We start from the raw sequence: 23,757 nt of genomic DNA on the forward strand, positions 1-23,757 counted from the left end.
AATAAAAATAATAATAATAAAAACCTTCATTTAAAAACTGCATTTTGTGTTTACTTGTGTTGTCTGACTATTTAAATTTGTTTGATGATCTGAAACATTTAAGTGTGACAAACATGCAAAAAAATAAGAAATCAGGAAGGGGGCAAACACTTTTTCACACCACTGTATTTGGGCAACAGAAAATCAGAACCAAGTCAATGTTTTTCAATGTTAAACAGTAATTTCATTATTATTTTGAGCATTTAGTTTATTAATCATTTATTTATTCATGAAAGAGCTGCTAAAGAAAAGGCATTTAATTACGGAGACATTAACTACTAGCACTTGCAAATGAGTCGGAAAAGTAGTCATCATTTTTATTAAAACTCTTTAACCATACTGATAACCTGAATAAATGAACTAAAAGAGGACGCATGGTTCTTAAAAGCAGCCCTAGACAACATCATATGCAGTCCTTGACAACATCAAATGTAGTGTGATTGAACAGCCAGATGTAAAACCAAAATGAATTGTAATGGATGTATGATGTAAACCAGAGACAACAGAACTTTGGGGCCTTCACTTAAGTAAAAAAGCAAAATTTTGTGTAACAGTTTCATTTTTGTCACATGAAACTTGTCAAAGGGGTCATGCAACAAAATATAAAACAGGCTTTAATCTAGAGCAGTGGTGTCCAAACTAGGGACGCACCGATACCACTTTTTTACAAACCGATACGAGTATGAGTACTTTTATTTGTGTACTTGCCGATACCGAATACCGATACTTCTTAGATTTGGTCTCTATGAAAGTGCAATTAATTTGGAGGCAGATTTTATTTTCTTCTCTGCAGATTATGTCAAGCCTATAGTACAAAATTAACAGAAGGCTATTCCAAGCCAAAAATAAACAGAGCTTTCTGGTTTTATCAAAAAAAGCCTTCAAAGAGACAATGTCATCACATTAGACAAAATGCAAATATAATCTGATAGGCAATTCAATTTGCTGCATAGTTAACAACACAGTCTACTTAACAAAAAGTGAGCCGAACTATTATTTCATTAGCACATTTCAGTAGGATCAAAAAGAGTCTCCTGCTTTCAAGTACACAAACAATCACTTAACCTATGTGGCACTATTAGTCTTCCTCTGTGTGTGTGTGTGTGTGTGTGTGTGTGTGTGTGTGTGTGTGTGTGTGTGTGTGTGTGTGTGTGTGTGTGTGTGTGTGATAAGATGAATCAGCAACAGAACAGAAGCAATTGATGAACAAAATCATCTCTGCATGATCAGGTGTTAGCCTGTTTCTGCCTTCATTCACAGTATGTGACACTGAGCTAAACAGCCGTTCGCTCTCAACACTACTGCACGGTGCTGAGAGGTATCTGCATGCCATTTTGGCCAGAGAAAGGAAACCGCACTTTGTTAACCTCACAGTATTGCAGTGGTTTGTCCTCACGGGCCATTGGGGCCTCCCCAAGGTATGTCTCTAATTGTGCAGTAACCCCTACAGCAGCTGGGGTCAGTGCTGCTGATGCTTGCTCATTTGCAATTTCATCAAATATGCAGTCTAAACTGCTGCTGGCCTAGTCCCTGCGTGGTCTTCTGGTAGGTGGTTCATACTGGCTGTGATCTTCTTGCTTGTCCTCTTCTGTAGTCAGCCTCTGCAGCTCAATCAACAGCATCTCCTTGGCATTTGCAGCAGTGTTGGTGTTAGAGAAAAACACACTTTTATATCTAAAACAGACAACATTTAGGGTCATTATGTGGGCATTTAGGAATTCCACAAAAAAATTCCAGCCAAGAAGCAACTTGCATGAAATCCTAGCATTCACTGCTCTGTACGCGCGCACGCACGCACGCGAGTACGTAGGCCTACCTTGGATCGAGTAAAGTTGCTAGGCTGTAGAGCAGGTTTCCTTCCACGTCGCAAAATCGCTTCATGACAGCTGCAGACAATGTCCCCTTCATAGTTTTCATGCCGTCGTCCTCCTCGGTCTCTCGAGACAGAAATCTCCGCAGCACAGTAATCGCAGGAATTACGTCTGCAGCCATAGCATCTGAAGAGCTGACTCTTCGCGTCAACTCCTCAAATGGACCCAGAACAGATGCCGTCTTCTCCAGCAGCGTCCACTGGCTAGTTATGAGATTGTCAGGGAGATCGTATTCAGACGCATATATTCCTAGTGCCCGTTTCTGTTCGACCAGGGACTGGATCATGTAAAATGTACTGTTCCAGCGAGTCTGTACGTCTTGTTGGGAGTCATTTTGTGGGCTGATTGATCTGCAACTGGATGTCTTCGAGGCGGGAGTAGGCTAAATCTATTTTGCGACCGACTGCCACAGCATCAGCAACGCTTTTCTGCGAGAGGAGGCCCTCGTGAACCACCAGCTGAAGTGTGTGCGCAGCACACGGCAGGCTAGGGAGTCCAGCATCAGTCATGGCCTTAATCATATTTCGTGTGTTATCTCGGAGCACAACATGGACGGAGCTTTTTGGGATTCCCCAAGTTTGTAGCATGTCTTCGAATATATTAGCTGTAGCTTGGCCAGTGTGAGAGCCCCAAAATGGTTTTGCGTGCAAGGTGATGTGGTGAAGAGTAAATGCTTCATCTATCCACTGAGCAGTCAAACTGAGGAGAGACATTGGACAAACACTGCTAGTCCATATATCAGTTGTGAAGCCAATTGCCACAGCATCACGCACCAAGGACCTAACGTGACTTTTCACTTTATCATACGCCTTTGGCAACATCACATCTGTGATGTAGGGGCGACTAGGAATTTCATACCTTGGCTCTAGCACGTTGAGAAGACGGCGAAATCCGACATTATCAACAACCGAAAGTGGCTGGTCATCGAGCACTAAAAAGTGAGTAAGTGCCTCTGTTATTTTTATGGCCCGTGAGTTGTCTTTGGACATTTTCTCTCGCTTTTGCAAGACGTCAGTTAAGGTTGCTTGCTTCGGTCTTGCGCCACTAGCATTAGTGAACTCTGTGTACTTAGCACTATGGTGTGTCTTCATAGGTTTAATCAAATTGCTTGTGTTAAACGAAGTACTTTCCTTTCCGCCCCTCGACACCGTAGCAGTGCAGATCTTACACTGTGCCTTACTCCTGTCGTCGTCATTTATCTTAAAATGTGCCCAAATCGCTGACATGGCTATACTGTTCCGTTAAAATCTATCCTTTCGTCTAGCCTACTTTCACACACACAAGCTTTTGGGCAGAATCTCAGAGTTTCCGGCCCATTGTCTCCCCCTAGACTTTGAAGTCAGGTAAGACAACAACTCCTATATGCCTACTCTTTGTCCGCATAGCGCGACAATGTAGTGAAATACTGTTGAGTGGTATCGGTGCGTGGTATCGGCAATTCAAAAACGAATACGAGTACGAGTATTTTAACGAAGTATCGGCCCGATACCGGTATCGGTATATCCCTAGTCCAAACCTCTCCTCAGGCCTTTGCATGCAGATGTGCTTCAGATGGAAAGCATCAAATACCTGGATCTGGCTGGGGGGTACTCGAGGAGAGATTGGAGCCCCTGTTGTAGAGGGGTTTTATATTCCAGGGATGGAATAAAGCATTCCAAAAGTCATACAGATATTATTAGAAGCAGGCTAGTGTGGTTGCCCATTCCTTCCACACAAACTTGTTTCTAGTAAAACAGAACAGTATGAACTGTGGGAAGTGCAGTTTTCATGCTCGTCTTTGATTAATGAAATACGGCTTTTTCCAAAAAGACTTGATCATTGACATTCCATATCTAGAATAAAATTGAATCAGCAGTAAGTTGAGACGGTGCAGTCCTGTAAGTACAGTGAAGTACCTGTCCAGGGAATGAATTCCAGTTCAGTCCTGCCATCTTCTGGAGCCCGGTACAGAGAGGCCTTGGTCTCCCTGTAATGGGAGGCTGCCTGCAGTATGTCCTGAGGGGGAAATGGATTACAAAATCAGTAAAGGCATAGTTTCCTTTTATCCCTCATGCTCAGGTCATCTCTTCATTCACATAGGCTCACCGTGCTGTGGTCTCAGGTCATACAGTCTGCGGGGCAGTGATTTTCCAATCACACCACTGCCCACTCCCACAAGATTCCAACCTGTTACCGCATAAGCATGATCTCATTTGTCCCGCGACCAGCCGCACCATGGGCCATAATTTCCAGAATGAAATTTGCAGGCCGCATTGGTGCAGTCACTAGCGGGGTGAATGGTGCTCTGGGCGTGGCTACTGAATGTTGCTATATTCGTAAGGTCAAGCTAAGGGCGCACAGATGAAGAAACATGGCACAGGTGGAAAATGGGATGTATTATGCTCATTGTATTATCAGTGGGTGGTGCACCTTGACTCATTCATATCCAATCAAATTAACTATTTTCATCATACATATTATGCATGTTGGTTCTTTTTTTAAAGGTCTTGAGCGGCAGGTGCAGACTTGTGTTGATTCAATTTTTCCTGTAGACTTAAAAAAAATAAAAATAAAAAATAAATCGAATTAATAGGAGACATTCATTTGTACATATTTTCTTCTGATAGAATTTCAATGAAACATTGCCTAAGCGTTTATTGTAGATTTCCCCATATTTTACGTAACAAAATAAAACCATGGAAGATCATAACAAAGCTACCAAGCTGTTCACAGAAGTGAAAGACTGAAAAGTTGCTCAAATGAAAGAAAAAAATTATAACGTATAACTAAATCATTCATTCACATGAATGATATCACTACACTGAACTGAGCGAACAGGCATTTGGGGTTCGCACACATTGCATATGTGACTTTCTCCTTCGTTATCTGCATTTTCATTATAGTTATCTGCATAATTTGATTTTTAGGCTACGCATCCAACAGGCCCTCCAGACCAAAAAAATCTCACAAACTGTCAGTATTTCTTTAATAAATAGATTTTTTTAGATATCTAAAAAGTTATTTTAAGGGCAAATATTTGGAAAAGTGGAAGGAGGAGGATTTCAAAATCCAAATGCCATGGCTTCAATAGTTCAATAGTTTTTGCAGCAAGTTGAAATGGGCTGTGACAATAGCGACATTTCATCACCACTTCATTTGCATAGCTACAACTATTCCACCAACAAAGAAGAATGTGGCGGACTGGCAGGAAAAGCGACCAGGCATGGCAAGATTTTATTCATCTTTTTTTTGGTAATGGATTTATAGCTGAATGATGGGTGACTATTTCAAGATCCCAGATTTGGGCGAATGTAATTTTTGACGAAAATCAAAGATGTTTTTTTTAAACATCCTGTAAAGTTGAGAGCTGTGGAATGATACCCCCTTTACAGCGGTGAGTCACAATTTGTCCCGCAATTTGGCTGGAGCCACTTCATATTAGGTTTGAGACGGAAAGGGTTAAAACATGCAATTTATGAGATATGGTACTATCAACAAAACATTATTTCAAGGGCCAGGGCTGTGATATTTGCTTGCCCCGCCCAGATGACTGCACTGGACCATCCATCTGACTCACAGAAGGGGCTGAGCAGCTCGGAGCGTTTCTGCACGTACTCCATCTCCAGGGAGCTGTAGCACTCCTGCTGGCCGGGCTGGCTCAGCGAGGTCAGCTGCACCACATAGCCGCCAAGGTAGGCATCCAGCAGTGACCAGCTGCTCGTTGAGGGAGGCGCGCAGCTCTGTGTCCGCGTGTAGGTGTACCGTCTTCAGTATGATTCAGTATACCGGGTCCCATGGTAATGCCGGCCTCCAATACACAGTTCTGGGCATCTCTCTTACCTAGGACATCTCCCTAATCACACAACCTCACAGCGCGCTGCAGTCTGTGATTATACTCGCTGCACTGCCCAGCAAAGCCCAGGAAGCAACTTTAAGCCATACGGCCAACAGACTTGGTGGTATTAATGCTTCAATGTTTCTGCCAGGTCAACTCCATCACCTCCATTATTGAGACTGCCCTCAAGAAAAGCAGTCAGGAACCAAGACTGGGGGAAATCCCAGACAGATGATCTGCAGTGATCTGTACAAAATAGCACGCCTGTAAAAGCCAGGTTGGGGTTTTACATCATTTTGCCTTGTGTACCTTGATAATATTGTTGACATTAATCACCACCTCGCCCCACTCCACGGAATCCACTGGATGGTCCTTCAGAGTCCGCTCTTCCTCTACAAGCAAGCACTCAAAGATGGTGGAAATCTGGGACACCTGGGAAACCAGACCCAACAAGTTCAGTTCAGGCACCAGTTAATGATGAAATTAAGACAAGAGGGCACAGTGATTCCTTTGTGTTACATTCAGACTATGCACCCACGAACAACCAATTTTGTAATTTTCTTCTTCAGCTGACAATAGTTGGGAATAGTCATATTACAATACATTGGGCAACTTTCAGAAGAAAAAGTTTACTGAAGATATGATTTTTTTTTTTTTTTTTTTTTTTTTTTGATGGCAAAAAAATAAATAAAATGCATCTGGCAACCTCTCTGAAGAAGATGTCAGCAGGTGTGAGACTGGAGGGGACATCGGTGCCACTCTTCCTCAAGGAGCCGAGAATGGCCCCGTTGACCAGCTCGGGCAGTTTGGTGTGGTGGTTCTTCAGCACGATGGCAGCGGAGAGCTTCTCGGCATGCTCGCATAGCAGGAGCCGCGTTGCCATGGGCACCGAACGCACCGTTACCACACCCAGGCGCTCCAGAAGGCCAACCTGGAGGGCGGAGGAGTGTTGTCAGAAGACAATGAGCTTGGTTCAGAGGACTGTAGTGCTGTATCACCAGTTATATCCCCTGGTACCACTATGTATAGCCCATGTTTGGTGGAGAACGCAGAATATATAGCATGTGACTGTAGGCCACGTAACCGAAAAGAAACCTGAAGACAAGGTATATTAATACTGCTCCCAACCAAAAAGTATTCTCCTTACTTGCTGCAGGAAGTCCATGAAAAAGCAGTGGGCTTTCATTTTGTCTTCCAGCTGGTGAAGGAGAATCAGGGATGTGAGGGAGAACCCAGCACTCTCTACAAAAAAACAAAAAACAAACAATGCTTGCATCAGAACAAATTTTCCTGTGTTCAGCACCAGGAATGTGCAGATGAAATATCTAGAACGGCTGTATGGTGTATCTAATCATTATTTTATTCATAATTTTTTTTAAGCAGAGGAAAAAAAATTTCTTAATGTCTATCACACAATAAAAAAATTAAAAAATTCAGTTCAATGATACGCACACAGAGCACTTTATTAGGTATTTTAGACTTTTTTTGTTGTTGTGTTCAGACAAGCTGTTCTCCAAACCACTCTTGTATTATGTGGTTATTTGCATTACTGTCACCTTCCTGTCAGCTTTGAACCTTCAAAATATTCTCCTCTGACCTCTCTGAGATACTCAAACCGCCCTGGCATGAACAATCATTCCATGGTCCAAGTCGCCAAGATCACATTTCTTCCCCATTCTGACATTAAGTCTGAAAATCAGCTGAACCTCTTGAACATGACTGAATGCTTTTATGCATTTAGTTGCTGCCACATGATTGGTTGATGAATAATTTGCATTAACAACCTGGTGTACAGGTCTACCTAATAAAGTGCTCAGAGTGTATTTCAAGTTTAAGGAAATCTACTGAAATAAATAAATAATGCAAGTTGTTCCCAAGGTCAGTGAGTCATCCTGTTAAATAAACGTGATTATGATTTTTGCCATAATCGAGCCCTGTGTCGTCCCAATACATTCGATTGGGTGGGGTGGTCTCCCTCACCGTCCGGCACAGACTCAGCCCACCGTGGGTCAGAGGCGGGGTAGTCATCCACCAGGTCCAGGTCAATCTGTGCCACTGCCCTATCCAGCTCCCCATCCTCCTCGTCAATACCAGGGGGGAAGAGCTCATCGGTCATGGCCTGGGCCCCCAGAAGGTCTTTCCTAAGGGAAAGAGCAATGAGTTCCAGTCAGTACCGTTTAACAGCCACAAAGAAAGAGCAGAGTAGCCATGAACCAGCACATAGAATTCTGTATCTTTGGAGTGTAGGACATTTCAAAATCTGTGCACTGCACTAGTCCCTGCACTAGTTACCCTGCACAGTTTTAGAATCGATTTTAAGATCCTTTTATTGACCACAAAATGGTGTAGGGACTACAACTTCCACATTCCCACAGGAAAATTCCGCGACGTCCACCACGAATGACGTCTAACTTGGTTCAGCCAATCCCGTAATGGCGGGAGCAATAAACGGTCCCGTATAAGAGCAAGACACGTTCTTGGGATCTCTTTTCCAGCTTTTCTGCTTTTTCTGCTTCTTCTCTTCGACGCACCCTTTTTGGCCATTCGCTTCAGCTCATCTGCTCCGAGACTGAGTTGGTTCTCACTGCAGAACATTTGCCCCTTGCCTAGGGGCAACCCCTCCCACAATGTGTGTTTTCATTGGTTCAACGCTATTCATGTATTCGTCAACACTTAGCAAGTCCAGAAAAGTGTTCTATCGCTACTGTGAACGAAAAAAAAAGTAACAGGTAAATGACTATCTAAGGGGATTTTAAGCAGGTGGAACCTCACATATTTGATGCTAGAAACAATGAGTGAAAAGGGTAGTGTACGGCTATATTTGTTTTTAATGTTAATAGTGGATAGATCCTGTAAGTCTTTTAAATGGAAATGTTTTTCTTGTGTTACAAGAAAAGAAAGACCACAGCATAATGTTAAGCTATTGTTTTTTGTGTGAAAACATCTGGCCAAACTAGCTAGCGAACGTTAATATCATAGTTAACTAGTAACTAGTGACATAGTATATTGTTTAAAATCCCCTTAGATAGTCGTCACTTACCTGCTAGCGATCTTTGGCGATACAGGGCTTGTTGATGAATAAATTAACACACATTGTGGACAGGGTTGCCTCGGAGAGAGGCTGAATACAGCACAGCGCACTACCAGGCCTACGGACCTTGCGGTAACTTCGTGGCCTATAGTGAGTGGAAACTGGTGTACGCGGAACGCTACATCAGTTTACTCCAGCAAAGCTCACCATCGAACAACAGCAACAAACTTTTCCACCCGGAAAAAGGACAAGCGAACATCCTTCTATAAGGACAGCATGTCTTTTGGATCCAATGCGTATGGACTCAGTAAGAGAACATTCAGGCATAGCCAGTGTTTAGTTTAGTCTTAACTGTTTTTGTGAATGTGTGTTTCAATATTTACCATCCTACTATTGTAATGTGTTTGGTTAGCTACATATATATGTACGTGAATTGATTCGCCGTCTTTTGCGCATATATAGAGTAAAACTACTCAAGTAGTCCCATCTCACAGCTAACTCTAACTTATTACCATACCCAGAACTCTAGCTTACTCAAGCTAGCTACTCCAACCTTTCCTTTGTTCAAGCGACACGCGCGCCCACACACATACTAACATAGTAACTTAACCTACTAAATTTCCATACTAACTTCCCGTTAGTTCATCTGTTCTGTGTTTTATTAGCAGGCTGCCGAATTTTATATGGAATCTAAATAATTACCCCGTTTCTGTAAATGTACGCCCATTTCCTCATCAAGTTTTAAAAAATATATATAAATCCCAATTTATGCTTAGAAAGTGGCATAAGCACATTCAAGCCCTTTTTGTGTGTATGCAATGGTTATAAATGAGGCCCCTGGTGATTAACTCGGCCAGTCAAGGATTTTCCACTTCTTGTCCATCAAAAACCCCTTTGTTGTTCTAGCAGTATGTTTCAGGTCATTGTCAAGTTGCATGATGAAGTGCCATCAAATAAGTTTATAGGCATTTGGTTTTATCTGAGCAGGTTAAATATTTCAGAATTCATTGTTCTACATCTGAATATTTAGAATGTTGAAAATAATTGATTGCCTGAGGTATTTATTGTTATCAAATTCTCAGTGACCTGCACATGCCTGCCACTCTCTCACTCTCAACACTCACACACAGAGAGAAAACGCGCTGTACACTTTTACCGTTCATTCACACCACATGCTGCTAAATTTGACGACAAATTACTGATCTTTGTGACAATGATGTCCCCTGAAAATTAAGTTCTGTTCAGTTGTTAACCAATTGATCAGCATAACTGGTGGATACAAGCGAAGGAGTGAGTCAGAGGCCGATCCTGGTGCAGAAGATTAACATGACACAAGGCTATTGCTAAATATAGCTGGCATTCCATGCAGCAAAGAAACATAAGCAGACGATGGCTCAGTCTGCAAAGCAGCCAGAGTGAAAGGCACTGCAGACCCACATCCATGAGACAAAATCATTTATTTCTGTCTTGAGGATTAAACCTGCCGACATTTGTAAGTTAGGGGTGGTGAATTTGATGAACTGCTCCTGACTCAAACCCAAGATGCGAATGCAGCTCATGCTGGTCGAAGCCCCAGACTTACCTGCAAAACTGCAGGAAAGCTGCTTTCAAGAGCTTGGTTTTGTCTTCCTGAGCCACGGTATCCAGCCTTAAGGAGCTCTCCATAGCAGACCCCTTAAAATGACATACCAAAGAAACAATGTACCAACAAATCAAATAACTTAAGGAAATTACTAACGAGAACACCAAGTATGACAACAAATAAAGACATGTAAATCGATATATACAACTGTATGAAGTAAAAAAACGTTGAATGTATTCCACAAACAAGTAATAGCCATCAGTAAGATTTCAAATGACTCAACTTGTGCATAGTTGCAGTATCATGGTTACAAGAACACTAACTTGGTAATACAAGAGCTATAAATGCTGAGAACAATTACAAAGCACCCTTGTGATAGAAACAAATGTTTCAGCTTCAACCAGAGCACATAGAATATTCATTGTTAAATATGAGCAGATCCTCAGATCACGGATGATGTGTCTAAGTTGCATCGAGAGGTGTGTGTTAAAACCAGTTTAATCTGGCCAAGCCAGTGACTGCCGGGAACAGGCTGGATGACTACCATGAAGAGCATGACGACAGCTGGAAAGACAGTAACCGGGGCAGTGAGGGTTAGCACCTCAAACTGCAGGTCCCAGAAGGGAGAGCCCAAATAAGCAACGGAAAACCCTAATGAGTTATACCTCCAGGGGTACCCGAGAGGGGGGGGGGAGGATGAGCATCCCAACAGGATGGACATACAGGCAATGACCCAGGCTAATGGAAAAATGACTACGAGTGCAGTTTATATATGTGGCAAAGTGCAAAATCCAGCATCCAGCCTGAAGATCCACCTGGCCAAAATGAAATGCTTGAAGGGGAAGCAGGTGGTGAAACGCACAGGTCTAGTACCTGGTGAGACGCAAGAGGAGCCAGGCCCAGAATCAACCCACAGTGCCCAGACCCTCCATTCTCCACCAGCTCAACCCCCAAGTCAGGCAATCACAACATCGGCGGGTTAAGTGGCCTGCTGCCAAATAGGAGAGAAAGTGGCTCCAGTTTTATGAGAATGTGGACCACGTTCTTGAAGCTACAGCCAGGGGGGATGCTGACCAGAAGTTGCGGACAATGTGCACACTGATAATCAGCATTTCCGCTGAGAGGTTTGGCACAAAGGAGCAGCGATCGACCGGAGGTGCAGGGGGGCCAAACACAAAGTGGCTGTGGCAGTGATATTGTTTGCCTTGGCCTTGAACATGCTGGTGAAGTCAGCAGAGGTGGAGTGCAGAGGCCCACTCTCCAAATCAGGGGTGTGGCAGCCCCCCGTCTGAGCGTTTACAGATGATCTGATGGTGACCACAACATCTGTACCGGGCTTGGATCCTCCAAGGACTTGAGCCTCATCAATAGGCTCGGATGGACTTCAAGCCAGCCAAGTCCCGGCCCCTGGTTGTGAACAGGTAAGTTCCGCTTCTCTCTAGGAGGTGTTCAGATCACATCTGTTGGAGAGAAGCCAGTTAAGAGCATGGGCAAGACCTTCGATTGCACCCTGAGCGAATACTGCAGCACTCAAAGCAACCAGCTTGGAGTCAGTAACCTGGCTCACGGTAGTGGATAAGTCAGGGCTGCCAGGCAAGTTCAAAGTGTACGTTTACCAGCACGGAATTTTGCCACAACTTCTCTGGCCACTCCTGGTCTATGACGTTCCACTTACCCGTTGAGGGCTTCCAGCGGAAGGTTAGCCACTTCCTGCACAGGTGGTTGGGCCTGCCACAAAGCCTTGTATGGGAGGATGAACAAGCTATGACTCTCCTTCAGTTTACGGTTACCCAGGCAAAGAGGTGCTGCTGTATAGAGACTTGAATGACAGAGTCTCCTCGGTGGGCATAGAAGTGAGAACAGGTAGGAAATGGAGGGCACATGAGGCAGACGTGCAGGGCTCGGCAGCAACCAAAGACCTCACTTCAACAAGGTCCGAGGAAAAGAAAAACGCCAGCTGGTCCAGGAGGAGGTCCGTGCAGGGGTAAAGGAAGCCCGCTCCAGTAGGATAGTAGGGATGCAGCAGGGGGCATGGACTCGATGGCAGCAGGCAGTGGACCGGAAGACCGGAAGAACTCCTGGTAACAGCATGGGACTAGCAGCTGAAGGTGGACCTAGGGAGACAGCGCAAATCCTGTTGACTGTTCCATGAGAAGACCGAATGGCAGAGACATTTGAGAGGGAGAGGGCCAAGTATGATGAGCTGGCAGATGAATGCCGAAGCAGGGGGTGGGAGACCCAATATAACCCCATCGAGGGCCGGGTGCAGAGGCTTCGCGGGCCAGTCCCTCTTCAGGGCACTCAAGATGCTGGTGAACAAGGGACTGCACAGCAGGAGAGCCATCAAGAAAATCATTGATGCCACAGAGAAGGCATCAAGATGGCTGTGGATCAAGCAGGGCGACTTGTGGACCACACAAGCAACTTAGACACAAGCTGGGGCCTGATCAACCTCGGCTGGGTCGCCTGGGCGAGGGTGTCTGACATTGAAAGAACCAAAACACCTGATGTCCCCAGGTTACATCACTGATGATGTGTCTAAATTGCATCAAGAGGTGTGTGTTAAAATCGGAGTGTCAAGTCATTGAGGGCCACGATGACTGAATGTTTCCTACCAGCCAGCAGTCACTTTAGGAGTTTGAAACAAGTTTTGTGGGCTCTTTTGTAAACCAGTGGCTTCACTAACCCTTTCAGTCCAATATGAAGAAAATCCAAAGGGTTTGGTTGAGAAAATTGAGAAAGTTGAGAAATTAGTGGGTTTTAATAGAGGCTCAAAACAATAGTAAAGCAGTAATTTTGATTGGTTGAAAGGGTATAAGGTTGAGAGTGCCATATGGCACTATTGGGATTTTGCAGTAGTGTCATATGGCACTCTTGAGAATTAAAGGGACAATTTCAGCACATACATACAGAAAAGTTCCAAAATGCAGAAGACATTGTGGCCTTCCAGCACCCCGGTCAAGATACCCCTGGTCGAGAGGACTGGTAGTACGGCCTCACCTCTGGCATGGGTCTGGACAGGGAGGAGCAGATCGAGTCCTCCGTGGTCCCGGGAAGCACAGACACACTCTCCCGGGCAACCACTGCCACCAGGCCACTGTTCTTCAAGAAGAAAATCGGCAGGTCTGCATAGCAGCCAGCACCAAGGAGGAGGTCCCCTGCACAAAGATACAACATACAGATAAAATGACAAATCAGTAATTTTCCACAAGTGCTGTCAGGTGCGACATTCCCTTCACATCTTCAAATATGATTATGCGCACACAGGAGCATGCATGACCAATGCGAAGGAGCAAGTGCCAAAAAACCAAAAAGCATCTTTAAAATGAGGTTTGATATGTTGCTCAAAACGAGTCAGATGTTGTGGTTGTCGCTAGGCCGTACCCTTAAACACGTACAGAAATAAAGCCATGACAAGGAGCCAAGAGCTTGTTTCATACAGAACTTTGGTATTTGGACTGTGAAAAATTATGACCGGCAGTCACCACAGATGTCGCCAAATCCACCAAACGGATTGACACTAGGAGAGTCTGACCAGTAAATCTAACTAAGCCAGACCCTAATTTAGCTAAAGGGGAGTATGTGTGGCAGAAACCAGATGGGCTGACCCATGTCTGTCAGTGCATTGACCCTCTCTCACTTTTTTGTTGCATTTCAGTAATTTCTGACTGACCGGTTCCAGCGATGCCAGAATGCTGTCAGGGTTCACACGAATATCTTTGATCCATCTTTCTACTCAAATCTTTATATGGGGCATTGGGAAGATAAATGTATCCACAATAGCACTACACCTCATTATGTAAACCTCCCCTCGTGCCTTGTAACACAAAGGATAAAGTTGTTCACAGTGCTGTAATAAACCTTCCGGGCTAGCAGCGCCCCCGAAAGGATTCTATCGCTGTGGTCAGTGTCCATTTCTCCTATTCCAACGATGTCAAATTGTTCCACCACCCACACTCGCGCAAAGAATATAAACCCATGTTATATACATGGTAAAATGCATCTGTTCATAGCAAGTGACCCCTCAAGTCCCAACTCTGAACAAAAGACCGCAATTCACACTAAAAATAGTGCATATCCTATGGCTCGGCATTACGCCAATCATGGCTCTTGTTTACTCGTAGAATTTTTGGGTTATTGAGAAAGTAAGGCGGAGATGTTAAGACATTTCTCTGCAGAGAGGCATTCTGGATATATACCTTGAAATGTGAGGAACCTCATGGGTGAAACAAGTCTCTCAGTCTCATGTTTTTGTAACTTATACATTTTTATTAATCTAGCCCATATTGGATATTGTTCCATTTTGTTTGATGACTTTACATTTTTTATTTCTTTGTTATTTAAGTAACATTGAGCATGTCATCTATACCATTATTCTGTGTATGTGGATATGACTTGCAAGAAACTGCATGATCTTGACCAGTTGATGAGAGGGTATTTATATACCTCTGGGTGCGTGCCCATGTTTCCGTTTTTGACTCTGAGACTGACATTTTGGTCAAACCATGTCTTCCTCACATTAAACGGAGAGCATTTCTCTGAGCATAGTGTGCTCCACTGTCTCTTTTATCAGGCTAGTGTCCCTGTGAAGGAGTCTTGTATAAACTAAATATTTACGCAAGCCATTGACCCGGAATAAGGTTGTAATTAATAACATTTAAATGGCAGCACGATTTGACTACATAGAAGAATCACGTGAAACCTTGTCTTTGGCAATGTTAAGAGTATAAGTGGGTTGAAAATATTATTGAACACCAGTTTGGTAGAACTAAGTTTCTTCATTTATAGATTTGTGGTGCACAGGACACAGTATTGGTTGCCACGGTTATGGGCTATGTCCATTCCATATCTTGTAGTTCACCAATGTGATCAATGAACATTTACTCAAATTTGAGTGACCGCACATTACTTTATGAAGAGCTTACACCCTACTAACTAAATTGTTTTTGAAGGACAGATGGTGCAATCAAATTTAGCAGCAGCCTAATAAAAAAAAATAAAAAAAACGTATTTGCTATACTCCTAAATAACTGGTTTTACCACTTTTAATCAGCAATAATGGCAACCACACACTTCCTTTACATAAATGGATGTAAAAATAAACCACTTGAATTTTCATATCATATCATATCAGTCTCATATCGCTGTGTAGTTAAGTCACTTCTACTTCAATAAAGACAAATTGGTAGGTTTTTGAGCATGAACTGTTCTTTTCATGCTCTGCCACAGCATCTCTACTTGAGTCAAGTCAAGTCATGACAAGATGACTCCAAAAAAATTAATTATTTTCAGTCAATTAGATGTGGACATGCTTTTGTGCTTAGGACTACGGTCCTGTTAAATAACCCACTTCATAAATTACGCTTCAGCTCCAGCTCATGAACAGACAAGACATTCTCCTTTAAGAAATTTCTTGAACAGAGCAGAATTCATGGTTCCTTCAATAATGACAATAATTGTCCAGGTCCCAAGGCAGTAAACCATCCACACACCATCACACTAATATCACCATGTTTGGTATGATGTTCTTACTGTGAAATGCTGTATTTGCTTTATGCCAGACATAATGGGATCCATATCATTAATTTTTTTCCATGGAACATTATGCTAAAAGACTTAAGGATCATCCAGGAATCAGGGATGCGATGAAGTGCCTGAAATCCTCTGTCAGAGTACATGAATGTTGGTATCCAGTGTCATTGGAACCAATGCGTAATACAATCTTCGATTACTCTGGATGAGACTGAAGTACAATTGGTAACTGAAACGTCTACAACCTGGGCACTGGGGAAAAGGTCAGTACAAACCCTCCACACATTTACACCTCTCACGATGGAACTAGCGATTACAAGCGTGGAAGAAGGTGGGGCAGGTATCAACCAGGTGGCCTGTACTTATTACATATCTCAGAGTAGGAGTACGAACGCTGATCGAGGATCAAGTTTCCCCTGCCCTTATCCGCTTCATGAGAAATTAGGCAAAACCTAGTTCCTACATCAAGGAACCTGCTCTTGTGACACTATGAATATGGGCTTGAGTGAAACAATGAGAGCATGCGCACACAACCAACCACATATATAGATACCAAAATGATCTTCTCAAACACCAAATGAAAAGTTACATTAAATCAGAAGCAATGGACATGACACTTATATTATCAAACTGAATGTCTGATAGTTCATGGAAAGCCTGTAACAGGGATACTCAATCTTACCTAGAAAGGGCCGGTGCGGGTGCGGGCTTTTGTTCCAACCAAGCAGTTACACGCCCGATTGTACTAATCAACCATTCACGTCTTTGCTAAGAATCTTGATTAATAGAATCAGGTGTGTAATTTCTGGCCTGTAACACGCCAGAACAAGTAAAACGCAAAAAGCACATCTGAAGGGACAGAAACAGAACAGGGCTGCGGCACTGACCGTGGGAGCTGAGAGGGATCTTCTCCTCAGGCAGGCTGCTCCTGCCAGTGCCAGTGGAGCAGGCATATAGCAGGTCCTCATTATAGATGTAGGCCGCAGAGCCAGAGGAGGGGGGCAGCACCAGCCGCACCGTCTGCAGGTTGTCCTCACTCTACACCAAAAGGCACAGGTTGAGTGTGCCAGCTGTACCAAGCAGCTCCACATAATTTAATCAAACCATGCGCCATTAAAGGCCCATCCACACCAAGAATACGCAGTCCCCTCCGAACAGCAAGGCCAATTCCTTTGTTTTTGCAATACAGGGAATTCATAGTATTCGATGACGTCACTCAAAACGAACCGCGGCCATATTGTACGAATACACATTGCACCACCGGGATAAAATACTAAAGAGGTTTGGCATGCAGACAAAATATCACAATGGTTTATCCTGGCTAGCGATAAGTTTCTCCTGGCTTGGCTTAAACTCCTTGTATCCTCTCCCTCATTCTCTCTCACCACTGGGATTCTATAAAAACGCAATACTGCCTACTCTTGACACCATCGGATTTCTCATAACAACGATAAATGACACACATTGTGACCATTTTCGAAGAAAAAGGTGAACAGAAAAATGTATAATTCTACACGTTTCTAATTCTACTACACATAGTGGCAGGCGGTTTCTGGTCAGTGAGTGGTTAGTATCCGTACAATATGGCGCCCAGCTATTCCAGAGATGTCATCGGAATACTATGAATACATTTGGGGTTGTGACAAAAGATGAACACGAGACGAGAATTCAGAATTTCAGCATTTATTTCCTGGTATTTACACCTAGATGTGTTAAACTACTTGGCACATAGCACTTTTGGTATCAGAGCACCTAATGTTTAGGTGAGCAAAATTGTTGGAACAGAGAGTATTCAAGTAAATGAAAGAAAATAACACTTAATATTGGTAGCATATCCCATATCACGCCTGCAACCACGCCTGACATCAGTATGCCAGCGGTTTCTTTTTCATGATATGTTAGACAAGCTATCCCCAATGCTTGTGCAATGGCTCTGATCTATTTCCACTTTTTATTTTCCTCAGCTTCAAAATGGACAGCCTAAAACCCAAGAGTAGACATTCAGAATTATTAATTGTTTAACCAATCATTCCATTACATTATTGGCATTTGGTAGATGCTCTTATCCAGAGCAACGTACAGTTGATTAGACTAAGCAGGAGACAATCCTCCCCTGGAGCAATGCAGGGTTAAGGGCCTTGCTCAAGGGCCCAACGGCTGTGCGGATCTTATTGTGGCTACACTGCGATTCGAACAACCAACCTTGCTTGTCCCAGTCATTTACCTTAACCACTATTCTACAGGCCGCCCTTCAATCAATCTAACTGGACACATCTGGGCAACAAGACCACATGTTTCAACACTTTTGCTCACCTAAAAATTGGGTGGCCTGTAGCGTAGTGGTTAAGGTACATGACTGGGACCCGCAAGATTGGTGGTTCGATCGGTGGTTCGCTCCCCGGTGTAGCCACAATAATCCATACAGCCATTGGGCCCTTGGGCAAGGCCCTTAACCCTGCATTGCTCCAGGGGAGGATTGTCTCCTGCTTAGTCTAATCAACTGTACGTCGCTCTGGATAAGAGCATCTGCCAAATGCCAATAATGTAATGTAATGGGTGGTCTGATACAAAAGGTAATAAGTTGTTTAACAAATCTAGTTAGAAATACCAGGAAATAAAAGCGGAAATTCAGATTGGTCGTCTTTTGACCTCAAACTCAAATTGTCTTCAGTGTATAGCAAAAACAAAGGAACTGATCTTGCCGTTTCAATATTCTGGAGGGGACTGTAACTATAATCATAACTATACCGATAAAGATGTGAGCATCCACACTGCTGAATGATAACATTCTGTACAAAGACCCAGGGCTATGTAATCTGCCATTTTGCATGCAATGGGCTGTAAATTAGGATGGATTTTGATTGGTTATCGGTGTCTTATTGTTGATGGGGCTGGAAAGAACTGCTTGAATTAAAGTGATCCCAACGATATCGTTCATCACAGTCGTTATAGTAAGTAAGCAAGTTCATTCTATTTATATAGCACCTTTCACAGACAGAGTCACAAAGTGCTTCACTGGATCAAAATAAAAATAAGTAATAACAATAATAATACATAAAAGAACAGTCAATAAAACCAACAAATCACAAATAAACAAACATGAAATAAACGGAAATACAGTCACAAAAAAGGCTAGACGAACGCCTGTCTGAAGAGATGTGACTTTAGAGGGTTTTTTTATTTTTTTATTTCCACAGACGTCCACAAGAGTATTCCACAATTTAGGTGCCGCCAATTCGAAGGCTCAGTCACCTTTAGTTTTGAGCCTAGTGCGAGGGAGGAGGAGATCACGAAGGTAAGCAGGTGTCTGACCATGGAGGGCTCTATATGTTATGACAAGAACCTTGAATTGGATCCTGAATTTGACAGGTAGCCAGTTTAAGGAGACCAAGATTGAAGCGATATGACATGACCGCCAGGACCTGGTCAGCAGCCTGGCAGCAGCATTTTGGACCAGTTGTAGGCGGTCTAGAGATGATTTGCTGAGGCAGGTAAAAAGCGAGTTACAATAGTCCAGGCGTGATGAAATAAAAGCATGAATAATCATTTCCAGCTCAGTGTGATACAATAGACCTGAGTTTAGTAATGCTTCTAAGGTGGACAAACATATACGGGACAAAGACTTAATATGCATGTCAAGATGCATAGCCTCATCAAAGACAACACCAAGATTTCTCAATTTCGAGCGCAATTTTTAAGAGACCCAATACAATTTACAACATTAGAAACAATATTATCAGCAGCAATGATGAGGACTTCAATTTTGTCTGCATTTAACTGAAGAAAGTTACTGGCCATCCAGTCCTTAATAGCAGAAAAACAGTCATGCAGTACAATAAGTTTATCAATCCTGTCAGGTTTAAAAGAAAGATAACAATGTCATCCGCATAGAAATGGTAGGAAATACCTTTGAATTTGCTAATAATGACACCTAAAGGAAGCATGTACAGAGCAAACAAAATCGGACTCAGAACAGAACCCCGAGGGACACCACAGGATAAGGCAGCAGACTCAGAGGTCAGAGGACATCGTAATGTCATTTGAAACTCTGAGAAGAGCCGTTTCTGGCGAAAACCAGACTGGAATTTGTCAAGAATGTTGTGGTGATTTAAAACATCAGTGAGCTGATAGGCAACTATTTAAAAAAAAAATTTTTTTTATAAAAGGCAGCTTGGATATAGGCCTGTAGTTCTTGGGAAGTTAGGTTTTTTAAGGAGCGGCTGGACAACTGCCCGTTTAAAATAGGAGGGGACACAACCAGATTCCAGCGAGCTATTGATGATAGAGACCAAACACAGACCTACTGAGCTAATAACATCTTTCAGCATAGATGTTGGTAAGATGTCTTAAGGGCTGGAGGAAGATTTCATAGAGCTCACTAGATCAGTTAGGTCTTAAAGGGAGATGGGAGAAAAACAACTCAGAATAGACTGTTGGGTAGGACATACAGGAACGGGGGAGGAAAAGGGGATGATTCTAGACTTGACACTAGCAACCTTGTCCACAAAAAAATGAAAGAAAATTACTGCAGTCCCCATTGTTGTGGCGTGGACTCTTCACTTGAGGTAGAACAATTTTTAAACCAACATTTATAGTTCTCGTTCTTGGCAGTGGTGGCTAGTATAAATGGGGTAACAGGGCTAAGCACTCCCTATCTTTTGAAGAAAAATGGGAAAATACGTTTAGAAAAATGACCATTGTGTGGGTCTTGTTTGAAGTCTTATTTCATGTCAATAAATTCTATCTTTGGAATCACTTTAAGAGCAATTCTTTTCAGCTCCATCAACGATAAAATACTGACAACCAATCAAAATCCATCCTAATTTACAGGCCATTGCGTGCATGCTCATATCTTTATCTGTATAGTTATATATTGTAGCCATGCAGCTCAACTGGTGGCACATGGCACTCACACTGCCAAAGTTATGGATTCAATTCCCAATTCCCCAATTCCCAATCCTGAAAAATGTAAGAACTCATAGTATTGTAAGGTTGAGATTTTTTTCCAGATTTTTCCCTTTTTCTCCCAATTTGGTAGCCAATTGTACCTCGTCTGATTCAATTGGAGGTAGTCGTATTAGATGTACCGCCCGTACCCCGTCCCTCGGCGGCCCGAATGAGAGCGACACGCCTTCTTCAAGCCGTCTCGTCTCGTGCCCGTTGCTGTGATTCCGAGGCGCCCGAGGTGCTTATTGTGCGGCGATCTAATAACCCTGCCAAGTCCCTCCCTCTGGAGCAGCGAGCCAATTATTGCTGCCCCACGTGAGCCGGCCAAACTTGGCTTTAGGATAGATGCTCATTTTAGTGTGCATGTTAACATATGATACACCAGGCCATGGAGAAAATACTATCACAAAACCAAGATGCAGAAACCTGTTAAGAGGCTGGTACAAAAGGGCCTTCTAATCTGACAGTTGCTGTCCACATAGCCCATGATTACCTGAAAGGGTGGTTTGTGGTTGGTGACCTCCACAGAGACCTCATCTGAGATGTTTGGGCCATTATCCAGGAGGGTGACCAAGCAGAAGTAGGCCAGGCATGGGGTGTCAGAGGGGTTCCAAGCTGCTGCCAGGACCACCAGCCCATCCCTTCAATGACACACACAGTACAGTATAGTTCTTGCATATTATATCCATTTATATTCATGCATATTTACAGTGCCCTCCATAATGTTTTGGGGCAAAGACCCATTATGTCTTGATTTGCCACAATTTGATTTGAATCACACAATTAACAAATGGTTATCAACATAAGGACCAAAGTTGTGCCAATGAAAGTCAAAGAAGCCATTATAGGACTTAGAGACATCGGCCAAACCTCAGGCTTACCAAAATCAACCAAGAAAGAAACTGGTGAGCTTACTAATCAAAGGGACTGGCAAGCCAAGGAAGACCTCCACAGCTGAGGACGGAAGAATTCTCTCTAATAAAGAAAAATCTCCAAACACCTGTCCTACAATCAGAAACATTCTTCAGGAGTCAGGTGTGGATTTGTCAATGACCACTGTCCGCAAAAGACTTAATGAACATGTAAACCACTGGTTAGCCACAAAAACAGGATGGCCAGGTTAAAGTTTGCCAAGAAGTACTTAAACAATGAACCACAGTTCTAGAAAAAGGTCTTGTGGACAGATGACAAAGATTAACTTCATTTGAGCAGCGTGTTGGAACTTTCCTGCTTGTCAAAAATGCTAAATAAAATAAAATAAATGCTGCATGAGAAATGTAGCGGAATGTAACAAAGTAAAAGTTATTTTAATATACTTGAGTAAGAGTAAAAAGTATACTCCTATAAAATATCTCTTAGAAGTACAATTTAAAAAATATGGAGTAGACTAAATGCAATGATATGCTTTTAATTGCTTTAGTCCACTGGGCACTGGGAGCTTTATGTACGTAAATCTGGGCCTATATATTGTACACTAAATTAGCCTTGAAGTGTTCTCACTTCCACCCTGCCTGTGTCACTCCCAACTCACCCACTCAACCTCAATCTCCTTGCTCTCCCCTCTGACAGCAACATTCATCTCTCAGTAAGCCATGAAAACAGCTTATTCAGAATAATAGCAATAATCGAAATATTGTGTGCATGTAAATGTAGCCGTTAACATTACTGAGAAAGGAATGTTCTTTAAATATTCAGTTACATGCAGCCGTGCACAGTATGAGTAAATGTAAAACTACCTTGTGCCCTGCAAACTGCTAGCTAACATTCTGGCCGAGTTACAATGGCACCCTATTGTATGGTACTAACTTAAGCCTGATTGTTTTCTTTTTCTGATGTGATGAGGACGTTTTGTTTAAAAGCTAACTACAGCATGTACTGTAGGCATTGAAAATAGAGTAACATTCGTTATTGCTTGAAACACACACTTACTGTCTGGCATTTACATTAACTACATTGAAATATAGATGGAAACTCTCAAACTTAAGTTCTATAATAGTCCTAATAAGTCCTAAGGCACTTGAGCACCCAAAGGGCATTTGCGTCGGAAGCTGTCATGAAAACCCAGAATTAGATTCAGAGTGAGCTGTATACACACCCAAATAGTGCTCCAACGATCCAAATAATATTGGCATATTGGCCCATCTTAATCAGAATATGCCATATTCAGAATAAGGCCTGATCTGGGGTATTCAGTCATAAAACACTGTTTACATGGCCTGCATCTTATTAGGAATATTGTCTTATTTAGATTAATATCAGAATATGACATGTGCATGAAAAAGTAGTCGGTTACTGCGTGCAGCACTGTTCGAACGAGTACACAGCGACCCATTCTGCAACACACAGCCTAACTAACGTAATACTTGCTCATAAAACCAAGACGTTCAAGAGATCTTGTGAACCATCATAGCAATGTTGATGAAGAACAAAAAGGCCAGCTCCGTCCCGTTCAACTTTGCCGTTATGAAACCAGCGCATGTTGAAACCCTGATCAGTCTTTGGTGTCAGACAGAAGCGAGAAAGAGAGATGGAGGCAATCAGCCTGTGGCACTGCTGAGGTGTTATGGAAGCCCAGGATGCTTTGATAGCAGCCTTCAGCTCATCTGTATTGTTGGATCTGGTGTCTCATCTGCCTCTTGACAATACCCCATAGATTCTCTATTGGGTTGAGGTCAGGCGAGTTGGCTGGCCAATCAAGCACAGTAATACCATGGTCAGCAAACCAGTTACTAGTAGTTTTGGCACTGTGGGCAGGTGCCAAGTCCTGCTGGAAAAAAGGAAATCAGCATCTCCATAAAGCTTGTCTGCAGACAAAAGCATGAAGTGCTCTAAAATCTCCTGGTAGACCACTGCGTTGACTCTGGATTTGATAAAACACAGTGGACCAACACCAGCAGATGACACGGCACCCCAAATCATCACTGACTGTGGAAACTTCACA

General features: G+C 43.0%; 1 protein-coding gene across 1 annotated transcript in view; it reads right to left on the reverse strand.

Moving 5' to 3' along the window:
- Positions 1–23,757, reverse strand: part of nup133 (nucleoporin 133) — a 52,219-nt gene that overhangs the window by 14,471 nt on the left and 13,991 nt on the right. Inside the window, exons 9-17 of the mRNA XM_061230867.1 lie at positions 21,310–21,457; positions 16,757–16,907; positions 13,338–13,495; positions 10,338–10,429; positions 7,705–7,865; positions 6,872–6,966; positions 6,431–6,655; positions 6,034–6,156; positions 3,806–3,905 (exon numbers count right to left, since the gene is read on the reverse strand). Of these exons, the coding sequence (XP_061086851.1) occupies positions 3,806–3,905; positions 6,034–6,156; positions 6,431–6,655; positions 6,872–6,966; positions 7,705–7,865; positions 10,338–10,429; positions 13,338–13,495; positions 16,757–16,907; positions 21,310–21,457 (1,253 nt within the window). The remainder of the gene's footprint in view (positions 1–3,805; positions 3,906–6,033; positions 6,157–6,430; positions 6,656–6,871; positions 6,967–7,704; positions 7,866–10,337; positions 10,430–13,337; positions 13,496–16,756; positions 16,908–21,309; positions 21,458–23,757) is intronic.

The sequence above is a fragment of the Conger conger genome, chromosome 2 (genome assembly GCF_963514075.1).
Source record: "Conger conger chromosome 2, fConCon1.1, whole genome shotgun sequence".
NCBI classification, from domain to species: Eukaryota; Metazoa; Chordata; class Actinopteri; order Anguilliformes; family Congridae; genus Conger; species Conger conger.